This window comes from Pan paniscus, chromosome X (assembly GCF_029289425.2).
Source record: "Pan paniscus chromosome X, NHGRI_mPanPan1-v2.0_pri, whole genome shotgun sequence".
NCBI classification, from domain to species: Eukaryota; Metazoa; Chordata; class Mammalia; order Primates; family Hominidae; genus Pan; species Pan paniscus.
In genome coordinates this window covers 33,291,839-33,313,900 of record NC_073272.2, presented here as the reverse complement: position 1 = coordinate 33,313,900, position 22,062 = coordinate 33,291,839, and the positions used below count along the sequence as shown (strand labels likewise).

Here is a 22,062-nt window from a genome sequence, read left to right as displayed (position 1 = left end):
TTTTCATCGTTATATGTCATGCAACTGTAGTACAATTCTTATTGTCATTTCAACATGCAATCAATAGAAAAAATGTACATTTACAGCACATCTCAATTCAGGCTCATTACATTCCAAATACTCAGTAGCCAGATGTTGCCAGTAGCTACCGATTGAACAGTGCAGTTCTATAGTTTGATTGTATTTGGGTTTGGCTTTTTTTGGCAAGACTGCTTCACAGGTGTTCGTGTATTCTTCCATCATCAGGAGGTGGTATATAATGCCTGGTTTTCTCTTTTTGTGTGATGTTTAATAGCTGTTCATGATCAGTGGCTAGGGGTTGCAGTGTGATAATTGCCTATCTCTACCATTCCTTCTTCATTTATTCACTGGGGTAGGTCTATGAAAAAAGTGTTTTGCACTTGTCTCCTATTTTGGTACTCAGTATACCTTTCATACTGAACAAGCAAAATACGTTTCAATTTTACCAATTTTTATAATAACAACTTGTTCACTAGCATCCTCCAACGATGACCAATTATTTCTTTGTTTGTTTGTTTTATTTTTACTTACATTTCTATCTTCTCTACTAAGCTCTGAGTGAAAAAGGCAGAGATTTTGTCTTGTTCACCTCCAAGACCCTAGAGTCTAGTAAAGTGTCTGGTGTAGAGTGGATACTGATAAGTGTTTTGGAAATGAGAATAAAAGATACAAGAACAGAAATGAATAGCAAACCAAACAAATTACTACCAAATAATAAAAACTTGATAAAATGGTACCACTTTTGTATGTTGAGCATGTAAAGGAAAGATCTCTGTGGAGATACAGCCAAAGGTGGCATCTTGAGGAAAGGTCAAGGGTTTATATTATTCTGGAGAAGAGGATATAGGAAATTATAAAAAGGGAAGAGAACATGAAAGAAGACCCAGGGATCTTTGCAAAAAAAAAAAAATGCCAGGGAAACTGCCAGTTTCTCCTTTAGCCATTTGCCTTCATATATTTCTGAATATTAAATTAGCTTTTGTGGTAGGGTGAAATGTAATGGTGCTATGTGTTTTAAATGTTCTGACTTTGAATAAACAGCCAAAACACTCTGGTGTACATATAGAAAAGCACTCATTGAGAAGGATGGGCCTTTTTTAAAAAATGTATTATGCGATATAGTGAAATGAGACAGAATTTCTACAAAAGATGAATTTTATGCTAGTTCCAGAAACCAAAGAAAATGAATCACTGGACATGTGCACTAGGAGTCAGGAGACTGAGATTCTAGTCATATTTCTTCATAAGATGGATTCTGATGGCTATTTTGTTCTTCAACTGTAATATGAGGAAATTGGTCCAAATAATTGCTGTGGTTTCTTCCAGCCAGTATTTTGTTATAAATACTGCTTCACTATTCCTGGTTATTAGTTTTGGTTGCTTGTTAAGAGTGGTAAAATGTCTGTACTTAACGCAGTCCTTACTCAGGAATCTCATGACAAAGAACATGACTTGGGGAGATGGTGATGCTAGAGTTATGAGTGATACTCACCAGAATGAAGTTAATCCGTCCCCACTTGGTTAGTGTGCTTGCTCAGATAGCTACCTGTTAACCTTTCGTGAATTTCACAGGACTTCCAGCCCATTGATTACTCTGTGTTTTATACATTAGTTCCTCTGCCCTTCCATATTTACCTCCTTCCAAATACAACTTAGATTCAATCATCTAAATTTTAATAACTTGTTTTCAAAAGTCTGAAACCCTTTGCTTCTTTATCTTTTTGTTGCTGCAATCTACAAAACTCCAAAACTCTAGCTAAATATTCCAAGACTCTAACTAAATATTTTCTCATACCAGACAACAACGTAGTTGACTGGTACAGTACCTTTTCCGGATGACCAGCCTTCAGCCTTCCACTACCAAGACATCACTGGGTCATTTTTTTTTTTTTTTGAGACGGGGTCTTGCTCTGTCACCAGGCTGGAGTGCAATGGCACAATCTTGGCTCACTGCAACCTCCGCCTCCTGGTTCAAGCAATTCTCCTGCCTCAGCCTCCCGAGTAGCTGGGACTACAGGCAAGCGCCACCATGCCCACCTAATTTTTGTATTTTTAGTAGAGACAGGGTTTCACCGTGTTGGCCAGATGGTCTCGATCTCTTGACCTCGTGATCTGCCTGTCTTGGCCTCCCAAAGTGCTGGGATTACAGGCGTGAGCCACCGCACCTGGCCAATTTACCTTCAAAATTGTTTTTGACTGTCTACTATTGTTATCATCATAATTATAAAAGACCATTTCTCCTAACCTTTCTGCATCTACTCTTGCCACCCTACAATGCAATCTCTACATTTCAGTCAGAATAATCTGTGTAAAAAACATAAATCCAATTATATCAGTCCTTATCTTAACACTATAGTAGTCTTCTCAGTGCTCTTGGAAAAAGACCAAAATCCTCAACAAGGGTGACAAGGCACTATCTGGCTTGTCTGGCCTCAGCCACCTCTTTCCTAGATGCTCTTCCCTTGCTGTTTGGACACCAGCCATACTGCCTCCATTTGCTTTTTCCAATTCTGCGTGTCCCTCTTATGTGGGGCTTTAAATATGTTGGTCCTCTGTCTCAAACCCTTTTACCTACACCCACCCACTCATAATATCCTGGTTATCATCTAATAATCCTTTACATCTTGGCTCGGACATTGTGCAAACTTTTCCCTGTTGTCTACATTTGACCAGATCTTTCTTTACACACTTCTAAAATTGTCTACTTTTCTATAACATAGCGTTGTTTGTCATCACGTACATGTGTTACTATTTGATAAATGTCGACCACTCTTGCTAAACCATGTCCTTCAAGAAGATTTTTGGGAGGGGGAAAGCTGTCATTTTTCTACTCAGCACATTCCAAAGTGCCTAGTATACAGTAGACACTGGTTAGATAAAGGAAGGCTATTGAGACCAAGAGCAGGGAAAGAAAGAATAGAGTGGTATTCCCTTCTTATTTACAGGAGTTTTCTGTTTATTTCTAATTAAGCATCTTTTTGTAAAGTGTGTAGAGCTACTTTGATGCACAGGTTTTTTTTTATTATTGTACTTTACATTCTGGGATACATGTGCAGAAAGTGCAGGTTTGTTACATAGGTATACATGTGCCATGGTGGTTTGCCACACCCATCAACCCGTCATCTACATTAGGTATTTCTCCTAATGCTATCCCTCCCCTAGCCCCCCACCCCCTGACAGGCCCCAGTGTGTGATGTTCCCCTCCCTGTGTCCATATGTTTTCATTGTTTATCTCCCACTTATGAGTGAGACCATGCAGTGTTTGGTTTTCGGTTCCTCTGTTAGTTTGCTGAGAATGATGGTTTCCAGCTTCATCCATGTCCCTGCAAAGGACATGATCTCATCCTTTTTTATGGCTTCACAGTATTCCATGGTGTACATGTGCCACATTTTCTTAATCCAGTATATCATTGATGGGCATTTGGGTTGGTTCCACACCTTTGCTATTGTGAATAGTGCTGCAATAAACATACGACATACAGTTTTTACTTGTAGTTTGGCGCAATGCTTTTTCAAGCTTCTCTTGGTATCTTTAAGAAAAATTCTTGACACAAAACACTCTCCTTCCTCAAACAACATCATCGCTCCTGAGTGCTGATGAGAGAACAGTTTAGTAGCCTGTTTGACTCAAAGTTTTGTCACATGTATGTGGTAGCCCTTTCATATATGGACTGTCTAGTTAGTGATGCTCTTGGAGCCTATTGGCAAAAGAACAATGGAAAATCCTTGAAACTGGATCTGCGTATCAGATCTCCTGAACTCAATTAGAAAAAGAGAAAAAGAACAGAATCAGTACAAAATTCCATCAAGATCTAATAGTTGACAGATCTTATATTTGTGGACTTTTGTTTTACTTTGCCATGTTTCCAGAATTGTACATTGTATTGCTCTTTATGGGTTTCTTGATTTAATTGTTGTTTATATAGAATCCTTGGTATCAAGATGGGTCACTGTAACTGTAAACTTATTCCGCAAGTATTTAGAGTGCCACTTTTTTAAAAAGTCATCTGCTTACTCTCTATTCTAAATTATTAATATCCTTTGCTGATGCTTTTTATGGGGATACAAATCCCATTAAAATGTCAATAGTTGAAACTAGAATCAAATGTTGTTCATTTTCACTTTCATTTTCTATAAATCAGGATGTTTACAAAACAGGTAATTTGTGTTTTTCTTTGTATACCATTTCAGATTAGTGATAATATTTTGTAGCAAAATATTACATATCTTGTACTCTTTTCTTGTAGAGAAAATATACAGTCAATATCAATCGCTGTCATGGAGAGATATATGGTTCTTCTGTAGGTAAAATTCCAAGATACTCCACAGACATATTTGGGGACCATAGTCTCACTCCTCAAAGCAATTTTCACACCCATGGGAGTAGATCTGTGCTCCCCAAACCAGCTGGGCAGCATAACAACTGCAACTGAATGGCTCTCAAGACTAATTAATAAAATAATGCTCCAGATGCGGTGAAGTGTTATAAATAATTAAAGCTCAAATATGCCTTAGCAAATATAAACTGACCAATTTTTATGTCTTTTGAATACATTATCCTGGCTTTTACAGTTCCTCATTACTTGCCTCACTAGACTGACTCGTTTTCAATTAGTGGGTGTTATTCTGGTCCAGATATATTTTAAAAACTGACTTCCTTTGTTTTACTTGAGCAGTCACTAAAGTGATATTTATTACTTGTCTACTTCTGTGATTAACCTAGAGAGAGTTTTAAAGGAGCAAATCATAGTGGGGAATTTCTAAGGAAAACTGCAATAAAACATCAGCTTATTCAACTCCCTTCCTCCTACCCCAAATCCAAATGGAGATTAGATCTTGATTGTAACAACAGTGTAGGTAATGACTTTTTGTTTGCCTTTTTACTAATGAAATTGTTTGTCACTAGGTTTTCATCTTTCAATTAAAAAAATCTCTATAATCCCTTCCCTAGAGATCATTAAGGATACCTTCAAAGCTTCCCGAGATTTTCTGGTTAAGATTTAGATGGAAGTAATCAATACATACATTATTAAAAGAGTGGACAGAAAGCCATTATTGCTTGGATGCTGTTGACAAATGAAAAGGCTTGAATAAAGTAGTTTACTTGTTCATTTGTCAGGTCATATATTATGCATGTTCGATTTCTTCAGAAGTCACCACAAAGTGAGAGACAGGCTGAGAAATTCAATAAAATTATCCTGAAATCATGTTGTAGATTATACATTTATTTAGGCTCATTCTGTTATCAATGCTGACCTGCTTACGTGGGATACATTTTAGTATGTATGTTAGCTTGATGAGTTTTCTGTGTTTTCTTTTTACAGAAAGAGAAAATATCTTTGGATGTCATTTGTGAATGTTAAGATTTAAGTCAGCTCTGTGTTAAGAAAAATGCGTTGTTCCCTATCACCTCTGAAAAACAACCAAAAGTTGCGATAGAGTGATTCATTCTTTTTTCTTTTCTTTTTATTTCTTTTTTCTTTTTTTTTTTTTTTTTGAGATGGTGTCTCGCTCTGCGGCCCAGGCTGGAGTGCAGCGGTGCAATCTCGGCTCACCGCAAGCTCCACCTCCTGGGTTCACGCCATTCTCCTTCTCCTGCCTCAGCTGGGACCACAGGCACCCACCACCACACCCGGCTAATTTTTTGTATTTTTAGTAGAGACGGGGTTTCACCGTGTTAGCCAGGATGGTCTCGATCTCCTGACCTCGTGATCCACCCGCCTTGGCCTCCCAAAGTGCTGGGATTACAGGTGTGAGCCACCGCGCCCGGCCAGAGTGATTCATTCTAACATTCAATGACCTGGCCTCTTAGAGTTTCTAAACCACTTGACTGTTAGTTATATCTACTCTAAGGTGTCTTTTTAGCCGTGTTGGAGGAAATAGTCGTCTTTTTGATCTATTCTTCATCATTTTTGTATAAGTTTGATATCCTATGCAGTCATATTTAGGGATGCTGAATAGAAATGACTTAAAAATTATTTTTAGAACTGCATTTCTAGGCATTTGAGTCTTCTGAAAACTAAGTCTAAGTCTTCTGAAAACTAGCTTTATCATCAAAACTGAAGAACTGAGTCATCTAGGAATTGCTGCTTTGCTTTAATGACTGTAACAAGATGAGATGTGAATAATTTACAAACTGACTTCTCTACCAGAGTCTTCTCTCTCACTTTGTCAAAATATTTTGATGTCCTGACAAATACTCTTTAAAACAGTATCTGCATAGTGTTTTGCCTTTACAAAGCACTTTTACACACATTATTCATTTAATTACAAATGATCCCCTTGATCTTTTTCTGTGCTCTTCCTTTTGTCCCCCAAAAACATTATTTTAGGAAAAATTATACCATAACTCAGATTCCTAGAATTTATTGATTCTTTCAAGAACTTTATTTATGAAGAGCCTACTCTATGTTAAGCATATGTTAGTGAACAAAATGAGTCTCTGCCCCTATGGATGTTTAGATTTTAGTGACAGAAATACATAGTAAACCCATAAATTAATATATGAAATTATGTTGGGTAGTAAGTGCTATGAAGAGAAAATAAACAAAGCATGAATGGGGAAAGATTGAGGAGTACTGGCCTATGTGAGGAGGTTATTTTGGGGTAAAGACTTGTGTGAGGCCGGGTGCAGTGGCTCATGCCTGTAATCCCAGCACTTTGGGCGGCTGAAACAGGCAGATCCCTGGACGTCAAGAGTTCGAAACCAGCCTGGCCAACATAGTGAAACTACGCCTCTACCAAAAATTAGCTGGGCGTGGTGACACGTGCCTGTAGTCCCAGCTACCCAGGAGGCTGAGGTACCAGAATCGTTTGAACTTGGGAGGCGGAGGTTGAAGTGAACCAAGATTGTGCCACTGCACTCTAGCCTGGGTGGCAGAGTGAGACCCTGTCTCAAAAAAACAAACAAACAAAACCTGTGTGAGTGAGTAAACCATGCAAAAACCTTGAATGAAGAGGATTCTAGGCAGAAGAAGCACCAAATTCAAAAGCCCAATGGTAAGAACAGGTTTAGAGTGTTGTAGAAATAGCAAGATGAGCTGTGTATCTCAAGGGAAATAAGATCAGTAGACAGTGATAGGTTCTAGAAAGAGGGAAAGGCCAGATAATGAATGGTCTTGCAGGCCATAGTTTGGAGGTGGATTTTATTCTGTGAGTAAAGAGACATCACTGGAAGTAAGGAAACATCACTGGAAGGCTCTCAGCAGGGATGATGTGATCTGATTTATGTATTTAGAAGTTGACTCTTGCTGCTATGGAGAATTGACTATAAAAAGAGTGAAACTGAAGACACAGAAAAGGAGGGTGGTGGAGTCATCTCAGAAGGAAATGATTACTTGGACTAGAGTGGAAATGATAGGTATGGTGAATAATTATTTGATCCAAGATATATTTGGAGGGTAGAATTGATAGAACTTAAGATAGATAGAATGTGGAGTTTGAGAGGAAGCAAAGAGTCAAGGATAATTCTGAGGTCAATGGCTTGAACAAATAAAATAATGATGTTGCCATCTGAGAAAGACTTGGGAATGATCACGTTTGAGTGTATGTGCTTAGAATGAACCAGGGTTCCATTTTTGGATTATGTTGATAGACAGACACAAAGGGTATGATTCAGATATTATTTACCACTTATACTTGACAATCTCAAATTTTGGCTCAGTATCTTGAGAACATACACAAATTAATTTGTCACAGGGTTTCCTAATAATCCATTCATTTTTTACTAACATTTCAGAAGTAATTTCCAAATCTTAAAGTTTAGGCTCAATGACCTAAGACCTAATTCCCTAAATGGCCACGGGAACAGATTGAGTTTTCACCAGTGATCTCTCAAGGTCAGCTCAGAACTTAACAACATTATTGTCAGTAGGAAGTAACTTCCCCAGTGATTGTTGGAAGCAGCCCAGCCTTAGAATTAAGAGTCAAACAGCTGTTCAAGATGCTGCGTGCGCACTAAACTATTCCTCCATAGTATCACAGACCTGCAAGCAGGCTGGACTATTCTAGCCCATGCCCTTGATCTCAGAGAATACAATTTTTGTTTTCAAAGACTTCCAGAAAAATAAATCTCAACACAGAGTTTGTTAAACACATTTTCCCCTTATACACTCAAAAATGTTTTTTCATTGACTACAATTAGATTTTTTAAAAAAACATAATTTCAGGCCTGAAATATGTTCATTTACTTTTCAATTTTACATCAAATTTATTCAATCTCATTTATAAATTAATATTGTTGTTCATGTTGTTGACTATCTGAAACAATGAATGGATGTATCTGATACTTCAATCCCTTATCTTCACTTTTATTCAGAAGTGGAGTGAAAATAAGGCGGAGCTTTTTGTCATCTTATTTAGATGATTATTTAGTCAAACTCATAGAAGCAGAGAGTAGAAAAATGGTTGCCAGACATTGTAAGGGGGAGTTGTTGCTCAATGGATATAAAGTTTCAGTTATGCAAGATGAAAAAGTTCTAGAGATCTGCTGCATAACATTGTGCCTATAGTTAACAATACTGATTTGTGCACTTAAAAATGTGTTAACCGAGGTCCGGAGATCAAGCCTATCCTGGCTAATACGGTGAAACCCCATCTCTACTAAAAATACAAAAAACGAAAAAATTAGCCGGGCATGGTAGCAGGCACCTGTAGTCCCAGCTACTCGGGAGGCTGAGGCAGGAGAACGGCGTGAACCTGGGAGACGGAGCTTGCAGTGAGCCGAGATCGCGCACCACTGCACTCCAGCCTGAGTGACAGAGCGAGACTCCGTCTCAAAAAAAAAAAAAAAAATGTGTTAACAGGGTAAAGTTCATATTAAGTGTTCTTATCTCAATAAGAAAAGATGATTATGGCCTTTTCTTTATAGCCCAGATACCCATGTTCATAACTTCTGTAATACTAGCTGTCTCAAATGACTATTAAGGGAAACCTCTCTTTCTGTTGTTTGCTCCATTGCCTCTTTCTTCAAATTTTTTTCTTCCATGAACCCCTATGAATTTGCTTTAGATTACTGGGGGCAATATTCTTGCCACCCTGCCATGTACATTCTGGATTGCTTGCCCTTTTCCAAGACCTCGCTTTTAAGTTAACTGAGCATTGCTTGTCCCGAAGTGAGCATTTGGTAAAATATTCTTATGTGTTTGAGACTCAATAAATATGGTGGCTCTTTAAATAAAGAAGGTCCTTTTGGTGACAGAATATATTCAGCAACTTTCTTGTCAGACATAGAAACAATACAGGAGACATAAAAATAAGGTAGAAATAACACAGGAACAAGAATGATGACGTAGGATGGCAAAACTAGTAAATACAGATCAAGTTACAGATATGACTGTTAACATCTTGTTCTATGCCTGCTCGGTATCCATTTGTTGAATGAACAGAACTGTTGGATCATCCTACATTTCAGAGTCTGTCTAGTGTCCTCTCATCTCCTACCTAATCCTGCAGACTACAGAAAAAGCCCCAAGCAGCAGTTCAAACCATGGAACTTCTGAGTGTTTGGACATGAAAATCTCCTTTAAGAAATCACTAGGTTGAAGAAGGCAATGCTAATGGGACCACTTCTTGAGGAAATTCCACCCAGTAACTCAGCAGTGACACTCAGCTTTGGATCTGGAACATGAGTAGACCTAGAATAAGATCTGTCCATTTTTCCCAATTTACAGCGTTAATTTTTTCACTTATGATTCATGAGTCCAGGCTTTCCCCTGCAAGCCTGTTTTGCATCTAAATCAACTTGGCCTTCATATAACACACTCTAGTGTTCTAACTGGGTGTTCTGTATCTTAGTCAACAATGTTTACTGAGCATTTACTATATGCCAAGCTATGGCTATGGTTTTTAAGCATCGATAATAACGATGCTTAGCAGAGACTCTCAAACTGCCACCATAGAGCAGGCCTGTGGCCGATTAATGATCTTAACAAATTGATTATAGTATATGAGAACTGGATGTTAGAACTTAGATGAGGTTTTAGCAAATGCCCACATTTTACAAATGAGGACACAGAGGAGCAGGAAGAGTTTATCACCTTTTCTGGATCACTGCAGCCAGGTTCTGGCCCAGCCCAGGCTTGAAGCCCAAGGCTTCTGCCACTCAGAACAGTGCTCTTTTCACCACTTCAGCCTGCCTCCCAGGATGATTCTAGGAAGTTCTGCTTACAAATATGGGTAGTATTTCTAGTCATTCCATCAGATTTTATTCTGAAAAACACAAATTTAACATTTCAATATGAATATAGGTAAAATTCAGCACCAGGCAAGCTGTACATGATTGAAAGACATCTGTGTTTTGAAAAGCACGGGCTTTTACTCACATCCATAGTAATATGATCCTAAATCCACTGTCCCCAGGAGAAAGCAAGATAGCTTTTCTCCCTGTCATGTCATTACCTATGCCCAGAGTTCTCATCTTGTTCCTCTCATGAAGCAAACCAATATTTCACCTTTCATCCCCTCCATACGTGGTTCTGAGCTACTTCTATTTATGGCATTATTTAGATATTTTTATAATATAAGCAGGAAGCAAGAGGGACAGAAAAAAATAATCAGTGGCCAGGTGTGGTGGCTCACACTTGTAATCCCAGCACTTTGCGAGGCCGAGGCAAACGGATCACCTGAGGTCAGGAGTTTGAGACCAGCTTGCCCAACATAGTGAAACCCCGTCTCTACTAAAAATACAAAAAATTAGCAGGGTGTGGTGGCGCGTGCCTGTAGTCCCATCTACTCAGGAGGCTGAGGCAGGAGAATCACTTGAACCCAGGAGGCAGAGGTTGCAGTAAGCCGAGATCATGCCACTGCACTCCAGACTGGGTGACAGAGCGAGACTCCGTCTCAAAAATAAATAAATAAATAAAAATAATAATAATCAATAACTTGGTTCTTCTCTATTACTTTCAGGAATTTTTTAAGTTTCTGATTTCTTCCATGGCCATTAGGATTTTCCACTTATGTGGCTTCCAAATTATTCTGAGTCAGGGAGATTTTATGTTTTGTTATCACTCACTTTCAGCTTCACTTTAGAATTGCAAGATTTAGATTCAAAGTGTGTAATTAAGTGATGGCCTTAGGTAAACCCTAACTTATCTGTATCTCAATTTGCATGGATGAAACATTCATAATATAAAAGTATACACCACAAATATACCTACTCAACCAAACTATTGGCTCCTTAATGACAAAGATTAAGTCTCTATATCTTTCCTAACTTTGTACATAATAGGTTCAAAATAAATATTTTTTGAATGAACAAATTAGTGAGTCAACAATCAGTCACCCGGTTGGCCAGTACCTATGGTGTTTTAAGTGCAATCTACCAGATAATTCAACCTTCATAATAAATAGATTTATCTTGAGATTATCATTGCTATAATAGTGCAGCATCATACTTCATATAAGTTTATTTTGTGAACCTTAAGAAGCTAAAGGACAAACATCTGTGTAGTATTCCTAACATTTTCTAAATTGCATATTTTATTTTCATAGAGGTGCTCTACGTCTTTAGTATTGCTTCTAATTCTCTCATATCACTATTTTGGACCCTTGGGTCTGGCTGTCTTGGAAAGGTGAAAAGAAAGGTATGGGGAAGAGGATGTGTTTTAACAAAGATAATTTTATCTGTTCAAGGGATTCAGGAAGTAATTATCTTAACATCTGAATGCTAACATCTGAATATTGTAAATACGTATTCTGTATGTACATGGGAGAAAATATCTATATCTGATACCTTTTCTATCATCACATAAAGGAACTGACTTCTCTGGTTTAAAATATTAACCAAAATTTATATGACAAAATCAGTATATATGAGTATATATTTTCTCAAACCTCTTTCAAACAGGCCTTTTTGGGAGACAAGACACTTATCAAAATCAAGGCTCTTGACATTAAATATTCTTGTTTGTCTTCTTTTAAAAAAAAGTCTTCATTTTTCTTTCTTTTAAAATGCAATAAATTATACTACAACATGCAGTTTATGGTGAGTTATTAGATACTGAAAAATTGACTTTCCATTATTTTAATGCAGATTCTACATTGCTTTTTTTACTACATAAAGCCATTTGTTTTAAGCTCCATGCTACAAAGACCACAGATGTTCATTGCCTAGAACAGTGTCTGATACATAGTAGTTGCTTGAAGTTTGTTAAGTGACTAAATTAAAGAGGATCTTACATATAACCATGTTTAAAATTACATATTGTTATTTATAGTTTTTCCCACATAATAAGAATTATTACCATTTCCTTTAACCTCTGACCTCCTTGAACCAACTATTTCTCTCTTTTTGTGGGAGTTTTATCCTTTTGTATTTAATCTGAATCTTTTGAAATTCTAAAGATACAATCACTTAACCCTCTCTTCCATCCACTTTCTTTTCTTAATTTCAGGCAACAATGTGAAAATAATGGTGCTTATGTCTTTGTAATAACAGAACTTTCTTTGTCTTTTCTTTAGCCTCATTTTAATCTTCAATGACTCATATTTAAGAAATGAACTGTGCAGCTGTGGTGGATCTAAGTCCTTGGCAACAACCCCATGGGCAAACACGTGGTCTCTCACAATGGATGCTCCTTAGCTTTGAATTATTTACTGTCCAGTTTTAACAATGGAATTATATCATCAAATAGTGCCTTGGACTTTTTAAGTTTTTAGTGCCTTAAGTTTTTAAGTTTGATGAGACCTTTAAGATCCATTTCCGGCCGGGCATGGTGGCTCACGCCTGTAATCCCAGCACTTTGGGAGGCCAAGGCGGGCAGATCACGAGGTCGGGAGATCGAGACCATCCTGGCTAACACGGTGAAACCCCGTCTCTACTAAAAATACAAAAAATTAGCCAGGCGTGGTGGCGGGCGCCTGTAGTCCCAGCTACTCGGGAGGCTGAGGCAGGAGAATGGCGTGAACCCGGGAGGCGGAGCTTGCAGTGGGCCGAGATTGCGCCACTGCACTCCAGCCTGGGCGACAGAGCGAGACTCCGTCTCAGAAAAAAAAAAAAAAAAAAAAAAAAAAAAAGATCCATTTCCTTATTTTACAGACCTTGTTCCAACAATTATCTCCACCTTCTGTCAAGGTCGTAACATATATCTAGGGTGACCAACTTTCCTCGTTTTCCTGAGACTGTCCAATTTTCCTGAAACTATTCTGGTTTTAACATCGAAAGTCTCTCATCCTGAAAAACTCAATGCTGGACAAACCAAGATGGTTGGTTACCCTACTGCTAGCTTCCGTCTTTCACTCTAGGTTCAAATCATTCCTATGCTAAAAAGAACTTCTTATCCCTTTATCTTGTTATCCTCTCTGTCCTCCTGTCGTGTCTTCCTCTTTTCCTTCTCAGAAAAAGAAAATTGAACATTTAATTTTCACTTGAAATACCTACTCCTTCTTCCACTCACTCCTCAGCTATGCCTACTTCTGAGGCTTCTGCCCTCCACTGAAATTGCTCTCAGCACATCTAGTGAACACTCTGCAATGCTGATCTTACTTTACTTCTATGTTTCATTGGACTCACTTGGTCACCCTCTTCCTCTCAAAATTCTCACTCTCTCCTTGAAATTTCTACACTCCTCATTTCCCCTAATCTCTCCACCTATTTGTTCCTTTTCTATCTCTCAAGAGATCCTGTTCCTCTGTTTGCCCATTAAACTTTGATATGTAGGCACTCAACGTATATTAGCTGAATGAGAAAATAACTCCTAAATATTTTTTTTCTCCTCAAACCTCAGAATTTATTATTTCCTTGTGGAAGGAATGTTAGCTTTCCAAGCTGAGCATATCACAGTCCCTTACTCTGTCCCCCATGCACAGAACACCCCCCCACACACACACACACCATCATGTTGCATTTTTAATATTACTCTTCAATAATTTTATCCTGAATGAGCATGAGGGGTTCTGAATCAGAGGCAGATTTCATTTAATTACCTTACAGTAAATATTGTTGCTGTGCCCTTCCTTTGCCCAAAGACTTACCCCTAGGGCAACATGATGAACGCTGATGAAACATTTTCCTACTTGAGTGGCTGGGTACTCCATAAGTGGGAGACTAGGAAAAATCATTTTTTCTGCTTATAAAGGAGAAGGAGGCTGCTATCCATCTCTCATTCTGAAAGGTTCTCTGTGGAAACATAATAGGCCTGAGTCCTAATTCCAGCTTCTGCAGAAACCAGCTAGCCCTATGTGTCTCATGTTTTACAATCTGGAAATGTCTCCAAGGTATGGGCTTCATATTTTTTGAAATGTAAATACCTAGAAAGATACCCACTCCAGTCTTTCTAACAACATAGAGTTTAGCTTAGGAACCTACCCTGAGCTATAATCCAAGTTTGACCCTCTTGGATCAGAGAAATGAACTAGACAAATCGCTACAGATCTAATCTCCATGGTGTGGGAAGTTTCTCAGGAGGCTAGAGCTTTCTGTAGGTGAACTGAGACATCCAGGAAAGTTTATTTCCTCATACTTAGTTGAATTGCACCCAGCGTTTGCTCATCTACTCAACCTAGACACTAAGTGTCATTCTTGTTTCTTTTTCTCTCTTCTCTCCAGCATCTATTCAGTCACCAAATTTTCACACTTCAGATTTTTAGACATTTCCCTATCCTATCCCTGTCATTTTTCCTGGTACCATTGCCCTGAGTCAGATCCTCATAATCTTGCACTGAATTCTTACAATTGCCTCATTATCTCTCTGATTCCATTTCTGTTCTTCTCAAATACATACTCTGTATTTATATCAGGAAGATCTGTTTGAAACACACATATTCCTGTGCCACACTCCCTTGGTTAAAACCGTTCAAAGGTTCCTGATTACCTTCAAGGCAACACCTAAGCCTCTTAGTGGACCATATGTGATCATAGAGAGGCAGAGCTTCAAATTCTGGTTTAAAAATCTAATATATTTCCAGATAGCAATAGTGTCTTTTTCATCTTTGGACATGCCCTCTCCTTGTTCTTTATGCTCTAGAAACACTGGCCTGCTTGAGATTCCGATACATACCATACTGCACTATGTCCTATGACTCTGCACTTGCATTTTCCTCTTCTTGGAATGTTCTCTAGCATACTCTTCCTTGAATAAGTCATGTTCATGCTTTTGAATTCTATGTGATTACTAGCTTCTCCTGGAAGCTTTTCCCGATTTTCTTCCCCATATTGCACAAGTCTATAGCACTGTCTACATTGTATTGAAATTATTTACGTGTCTGACTCTTCTATTATATGTTAAATATTCCTAAATAGAAAGGGCTGTTTTGCATTCAACTTTGTATTTCCAGTTTCAAGTACAACCACTGACACATGATAGTTCAATAGAGGGAGCCATTATTATTTTTATAATTAGTAATGTCAGTATTAATTGCCTCCATTCAGGTCCAAACAGAGAAACTAGGCAAAATGATAATTTACTTGAATTTGGGAAACTTAATTGTATGAAAAAAAAACACAAGAATACAACAACTGAACACACACACACACACACACACACACAAACATGGAGATTTCAAGTGAAATATCAGGAGAATCATCTTTATATGTAAGCAGAGTAAATAACGCACGTATCTAGCATGATTTTAGGGTACAGAAATATCCCATTATTCAGAAAGTACTTCCCTATCTGTAGGCTGAATCCTAATATTCTACTTACAGAACTCCAGTATTTTGGTTCAAACGCCTTCCCTTTCTCTATTGAATTGTAAATAGCTGTGGATGATGAATCATTTTGCAAAGTATCAGACTCAGGATTCTTTTGAATGGTGAACACCGCTAAGATTTTATTAATAAATGTGTCATACAATACAGCTCTGGAACACTTCTGTAACATAATGGCATATCTGAAATTCAAGGAAGAATACTGCTAATTTGTTTTTCCCCAGTGAAAGAACAGGGCTTAAATTCAGCAGGCAACACTGCTAAAAGACAGAGTTGAAAAAAGTTACAAAAATTAAGCCCTAGATCAGGGCAAATATTACTGTTATTGTTAAACAGTTATATTAGCATTTATGTAGCATGCACTTAATACTTTTATTAATACCCTCACTTCTGAGATCAAAGAATCTGGGTCAATAACTCTCTTCAATGGTGTCAGCGTATCTGTTAGGTTATTCTAGGCTCACGGTATGCCTCACGATCCTTTTAGCACTCGATTATGTGTGAACTTACTGTTTTCACTCTGCTTCTAGTGTTAATTTTCTCCCTTCTTTGGATCTAGAAACTTTTTGAAGGCAGAAACTATTCATTTTGTTTTTCTCTTGATCCCCTGGATAAAGGAAGATTACAGATTAAAGATTAATTCTAGATCTGTTCATTTATAGAAACTAGTGTCCGCAATTCCTACATCCATAATAGCTCAAAACATTTCTACTATTCTCAAAGAGGTCACAATGGATGATGTAATGACTATTTTTCAAAAGTATTGAGACTTTTCTCTTAGCTTACCTATTTTATACCTTGTCAGACATTTTGACAGAATTAATTGGTGATTGTCAGTTGGATTAATTGTATACTTTAATATAGCCTAAGGTCCTGCAAATGGCCCTTAAGGCTTCCCATTATGTTCTGGATATCCACTATTTGGGGTATGTTTAAGTCCTCATTAGCCATGCTAGAGTTTTGCAATATATACCTTGAAACTTTAGCTGTAGATTTGAAGTATGGCTGTCAGGTTACATAAACAAAGCACTCTTATCTCAATGAGAGGGCATTAACTATCCAGAATGCTCCCCCCATCTCCCCAGAATAGCTTTACAAACACAGCGCTTTCCTCATTAACAGATAGTCCCATATAGCCTTTAAAAAAAATCATTTTATAACCATCAGTGTATAAATAAAAGAGATAGAAATTGACCTGGGAGTTTCATAAACAAGTTCTGAGCACCCAGGATTAATTTTGAGAAGAATGCCACAAGCCAAATAAGCACTTCTTTTCATCTCATTTCACAGGCCTTCAAGAGGGAATTGAAAACTAAAGAACCTGTAATCATGAGTACTCTTGAGACTGTACGAATATTTCTGACAGAGCAGCCTTTGGAAGGACTAGAGAAACTCTACCAGGAGCCCAGAGGTAATTGAATGTGGAACTATAATAACATATTGATAGAAGAATCAGTGGTGACGGAGCAGCCCATCCATTCTTGCTGCCAGGGTCTGGATAGCTCATATTTTCTTGGTTAAATAGAATCAATTCAAATTAAACATAGATGCTGAGAAAAAATAAGGACTCATAAACTACCATGCATAAATCAGTTTGTGCATTCATAAATAAACATTAAAAGAGATTAGCAATCAGTTATTGGAACATTTAGAAAATAATAAACAAAGGGAGTTATCTGTGAGGAGGAATTCTGTTGTTGCGAAGACTACAAGTTAATTTTCCATTTAAGAGCCTGCCTGAAGTAAATTAGAGCTTGTGGTATGCATCCTAACGTTTTTCTCCTCAATAGCTTAAGTGAATCTTAAATTGTTGGATTGATATAAGGTAGAAACTCAGGAAGATATACTTTAGATGTTCTGGGCTGTATCAAAATTTATGCCAAAGTATAAAAAAGCCATTAATCAGTAGGTTACCCTCTTGTTCAACTGTACTCTTTCTTTCTTCCAGTATGACCTTTTTGACAATGTTTAAAAAAAAAAGAATGTGGCCTAAAACCTTGTCATATTGCCAATTTAGAGCTGCCTCCTGAGGAGAGAGCCCAGAATGTCACTCGGCTTCTACGAAAGCAGGCTGAGGAGGTCAATACTGAGTGGGAAAAATTGAACCTGCACTCCGCTGACTGGCAGAGAAAAATAGATGAGACCCTTGAAAGACTCCAGGAACTTCAAGAGGCCACGGATGAGCTGGACCTCAAGCTGCGCCAAGCTGAGGTGATCAAGGGATCCTGGCAGCCCGTGGGCGATCTCCTCATTGACTCTCTCCAAGATCACCTCGAGAAAGTCAAGGTACCGTCTACTTCTTTGCTTCAGGGCCCTTTGAGAGACTCAAAAGAGCTTCTAATCTGAACTTGAGTGCAGTGTTATCTTCCCACAAAGTTAAAGCTAGAGAAATCAGTCCGTCTTTCACAAATTCAGTCTTCATTCACATGGTATTTTCTCCAAGAGAAGACAGTGATCTAATTATTTGTCTGTCTTCAGTTATATGAAATGAAATATTAAAACAGTTACAGGGCAAGAAATCATTTTGACTTTGATATTAAGTGATTGTACTAAAGTCTGATGTGTGTGTGTGTGTGTGTGTGTGTGTGTGTGTGTGTGTGTGTATTGGTGTATTGCTTGTGTTACTTAGTATCAGAATACAGAAAAATAAAACACTTAATCAAAAGCCAGGAGTCTAGGTGTTGGCCCTTTTGCTAACCAAATTACATGACTTGGGTAAGTTATGGTTTGGTGAAATAAGGCTGTTAATGTGTGGCCCTTCCCTTGGAAGGCAACATTTGTAATACAGTTTCAAGTTTCATTGGCCCACTGCAGAAATGAGGGAAAATCATTATATATTTGGAAGACCACTGTCTATACGACCAAAGTTAAATTCCCTTGTGGCACAAAGATGGCAAATATATTCTGTAGAAAAAAACACATATTTAGGAGTATCATTTTGAAATCAGCAACTACTCATCTATTGTCAAAATCACAAAAATCCTCCTAGATTAAAATTCAAAAGAAGTTAAATTCCCTCATGCACTCAGCATGTTTGCCAGCATCTCAGCATCCTCATTCTAGAAGTTGTCCTCTTCCTTGGCTTTCATGGAACTGTCCCATCCATGTTCTTCTTCCTATATTTTTCTAGATTCTTCTCCTACCCACCCCTCAAATACTGTTGTGCCCAAGTTTCTAACCTTAGCCTAATTCTCTTTTGATTGTTTAAACCCTCCCTGTTTGAGATGGCATGGATGGTGATGTATCTACATCTCTAGTCCGCATCTCTCTTCTGATCTCTGAATCCATGTGGCATTACGATCACAAATGCAACTATTCTGAAACCAAGTTCATTTGTTCTCCTGTGTTTCCATTTCCCTACTTCTATCCCCTCTTATCTGACCTTTTTTTTCCTGTTTCCTATTTCAGTTAATGAATCATCATCCAACAAATTTTCCAGGCTAGAAACTTTAGGTTCATCCTTAAACCCTTCTGCATTTTCACTGATGGCACATGATGGCTCATGTTACCTCAGAATAGCTCTTTTGTGTTTTCTCTCCTCTTTTAACCAATGTCTTTTTTAATCCCCAGCATCTTTTACTTAGATGATAACAGTATACATCTTTAAATCCCATTCACCCCTCTGTGTGCCTGGCATATCTCAGATACTGCATTTTAAACATTTGGTGAATTAATGGATGGATGAATGGTTTCTTTGCTGATGTTCCTGCATTACCCAGCTTCTTCCAATTCCAATCCAAACTCCTTGCAGGAGAATACTTGCCTAGAGAATGAAATCCAATGAATAAGGAGATTACGTGGCCCTTTTCTTCCTAGCCTTGACTTACCTTCTCAGCCATAGCTCCTATTCTCCAGACCATTTAATACACTCTGCCCATATGATATATATATATGTGATGGCATATTTGGGAAAAAGGGGTGATATGGGCAGAGTGTATTGAATGTGTGTGTCTGTAAAGTATGTATGTGTGTGTATATATATATATATACACACACATAGATAGTTAGATATATACATAGTATATATACATAGATATACACATATATATACACATAGATATAGATATAGATATATCTGCCTTTGCAAATGCTGTTCTCTCTGTCTGGATCCCCCTACGTTGTCTACTTGGCGAATTCTCCTTCAGCCCTCAAGGACCAGCCAAAATGTTACCTATCTTTGTTGTCTTTCCTGAGTGTCTACAACCCCCAACTCCCACCAAGCAGAAGAAACTGCTTACAGTTGCTACTCTCATAGATCACCAAGCATGCTAAATTGTCACACTTAAATTTCACATATATTGTAGCAACTTGCTTATGCATTTTTTTTTCTCCCAGAGAAAGTGAAGTTGCTAAGAGCAAGGATCATGCTGTACATCTTTGGGCTGCTAGCCCAGGGCCAGCAACATATGAGGAATCTCATTAGGTACCTTCATTTATTCACTCAACAACTGTTTATGAGTCATTATATAATGTGCTGGACAGGTAGTTATAAAAGAAACAGACTTGATCATTGCCTTCATGAAGCCTATGGTCTAATGTTGAATTGCATAGCTCTTCATTAAAATAGTAGGTAAAAATTTTAAAAAGAAAAGATTAAAAATTTGACTCTAATACTTGTAAAATCCCTTCTACCCCAACATTTTATGACCCCATGTCTAACATTTAAAGTAAGGGTTAACCTTGCTGTGTACTGGAAAACTAAGGGTTTTGAAATGTATTACCTAGTATTTTAAAAGCATTAAATATGTTGATTTTATTCAAAAATATAGGGACTAATTTTTTGACAGACTTCTCCAAAAATGAGAAATAAGTTAGGAAAATGTCCCAGTGGAACTAAATTAGTTAATATGTCAATTAAATTGCTCAATAGATAGGCTGTAGAGCAGACATAAGGGATTCATTTTTAGCCATACTTGTCACACAGGTGCATTTGTAAGATACTGAGTATGGATGGAGAAGAGAATGTGTACAGCATAATTTAATAATTAAAAATAACTAAAAGCATAACAGTTCAAGTATCAGCTGGCCTTCACCCAACCCTATTTGCGGTGTTCCTTTTAGTTTCCCTGTCTTATCTGTTCTTGGTCTTAAGACAAACTTCATTTTCCATACCCTGATTGGTAAAACTCTCATTCTGATCCCAATGATAGCAAAACATATAAACATTAAACATACCTTTCGAAAAATTATATTTATAACCCAGCACATCTATCTTTCTCAGACATATATACACTTAAGTTATGGTACTTATCTGAATTTTTATGTACTGGTAATAGTAGATGTGATTGGGCTTTTGAATCTGTGTTGTATTTTATGCGTGTTTCAAACTATGAATTACATGAATTCATATATATTTATCTCCCTTCGGTAGCTCTTCTTTAATTTTGCAGTGGAAATAAATCATTTTTCTCCACTGCATCTTATTGACACTGGGTTTGAAACTCTGAAGCTTTGGGGGTAGTAGTTTACAAAGAATGAGTTTTATTAACTAAAATTTATTTCAGAAAAAAAGTAGAAGTGTACTTGAAACCACTCTTCCCATTTTTCCACTCAGCAATTTAAGCCCTCAGAGGATTCATGCTGTAGGGAACTTTTCTAATAAACCATGGTTTCTCTTTTTTTATTTTATTTTATTTTTTTTTGTGACAGTCTCGCTCTGTCACCCAGGCTGGAGTGCAGTGGTGCTATCTCGGCTCACTGCAACCTCCACCTCCTGGGTTCAAGCAGTTCTCCGCCTCAACCTCCCAAATAGCTGGGACTACAGGCGCCCACCACCATGCCCAGCTATTTTTTTTTTTTGTATTTTTTAGTAGAGATGGGGTTTCACCATGTTGGCCAGGCTAGTCTCGAACTTCTGACCTCAGGTGATCCACTCACCTTGGCCTCCCAAAGTGGATTACAGCACTGATAACTAGGCAGCTAGCTAGAAGAACATTTTATATATCCATATCAGTTCATTTTCCTTACCCCTAGACACTCTATCATAGTACCCCCCCCATTCTGATCTTATGTGTTAAATAACTTGTTATTCAAGAAACTAAGTAATATGTGTTTCTGTGAGATTTAGCATTCTGTAATTGTATTAGCAAATGTGGCTTTTGGATTTAAAGAATGGGTGAAACAACAATGACTAAGTCCCTGGCCTTTATGGAAATGGCATTATTGCTAGCTGATCATCTGCGGGTGGTGAACATGGTAAATTAATAGATGGAAACACAATATTAATATTGACTATATTGCTCACTAAGAGAATCTCAGCCTTCCAAATATAGCTTCCATAGGAAAAAACAGTAGAGTCAAATTTAAGTTTTAAATGCTTCTTTACTTTTAAAATTCATGATTTATACTGCTTATCAAATATTTTAAGGGCAAGATCATGACTTTTCACTTTACTG

General features: G+C 37.7%; 1 protein-coding gene across 1 annotated transcript in view; it reads left to right on the top strand.

The window, feature by feature from the left end:
* Positions 1-22,062, top strand: part of DMD (dystrophin) — a 2,218,635-nt gene that overhangs the window by 1,834,661 nt on the left and 361,912 nt on the right. Inside the window, exons 58-59 of the mRNA XM_063601607.1 lie at positions 16,958-17,078; positions 17,685-17,953. Coding sequence (XP_063457677.1) covers positions 16,958-17,078; positions 17,685-17,953 — 390 coding nt within the window. The remainder of the gene's footprint in view (positions 1-16,957; positions 17,079-17,684; positions 17,954-22,062) is intronic.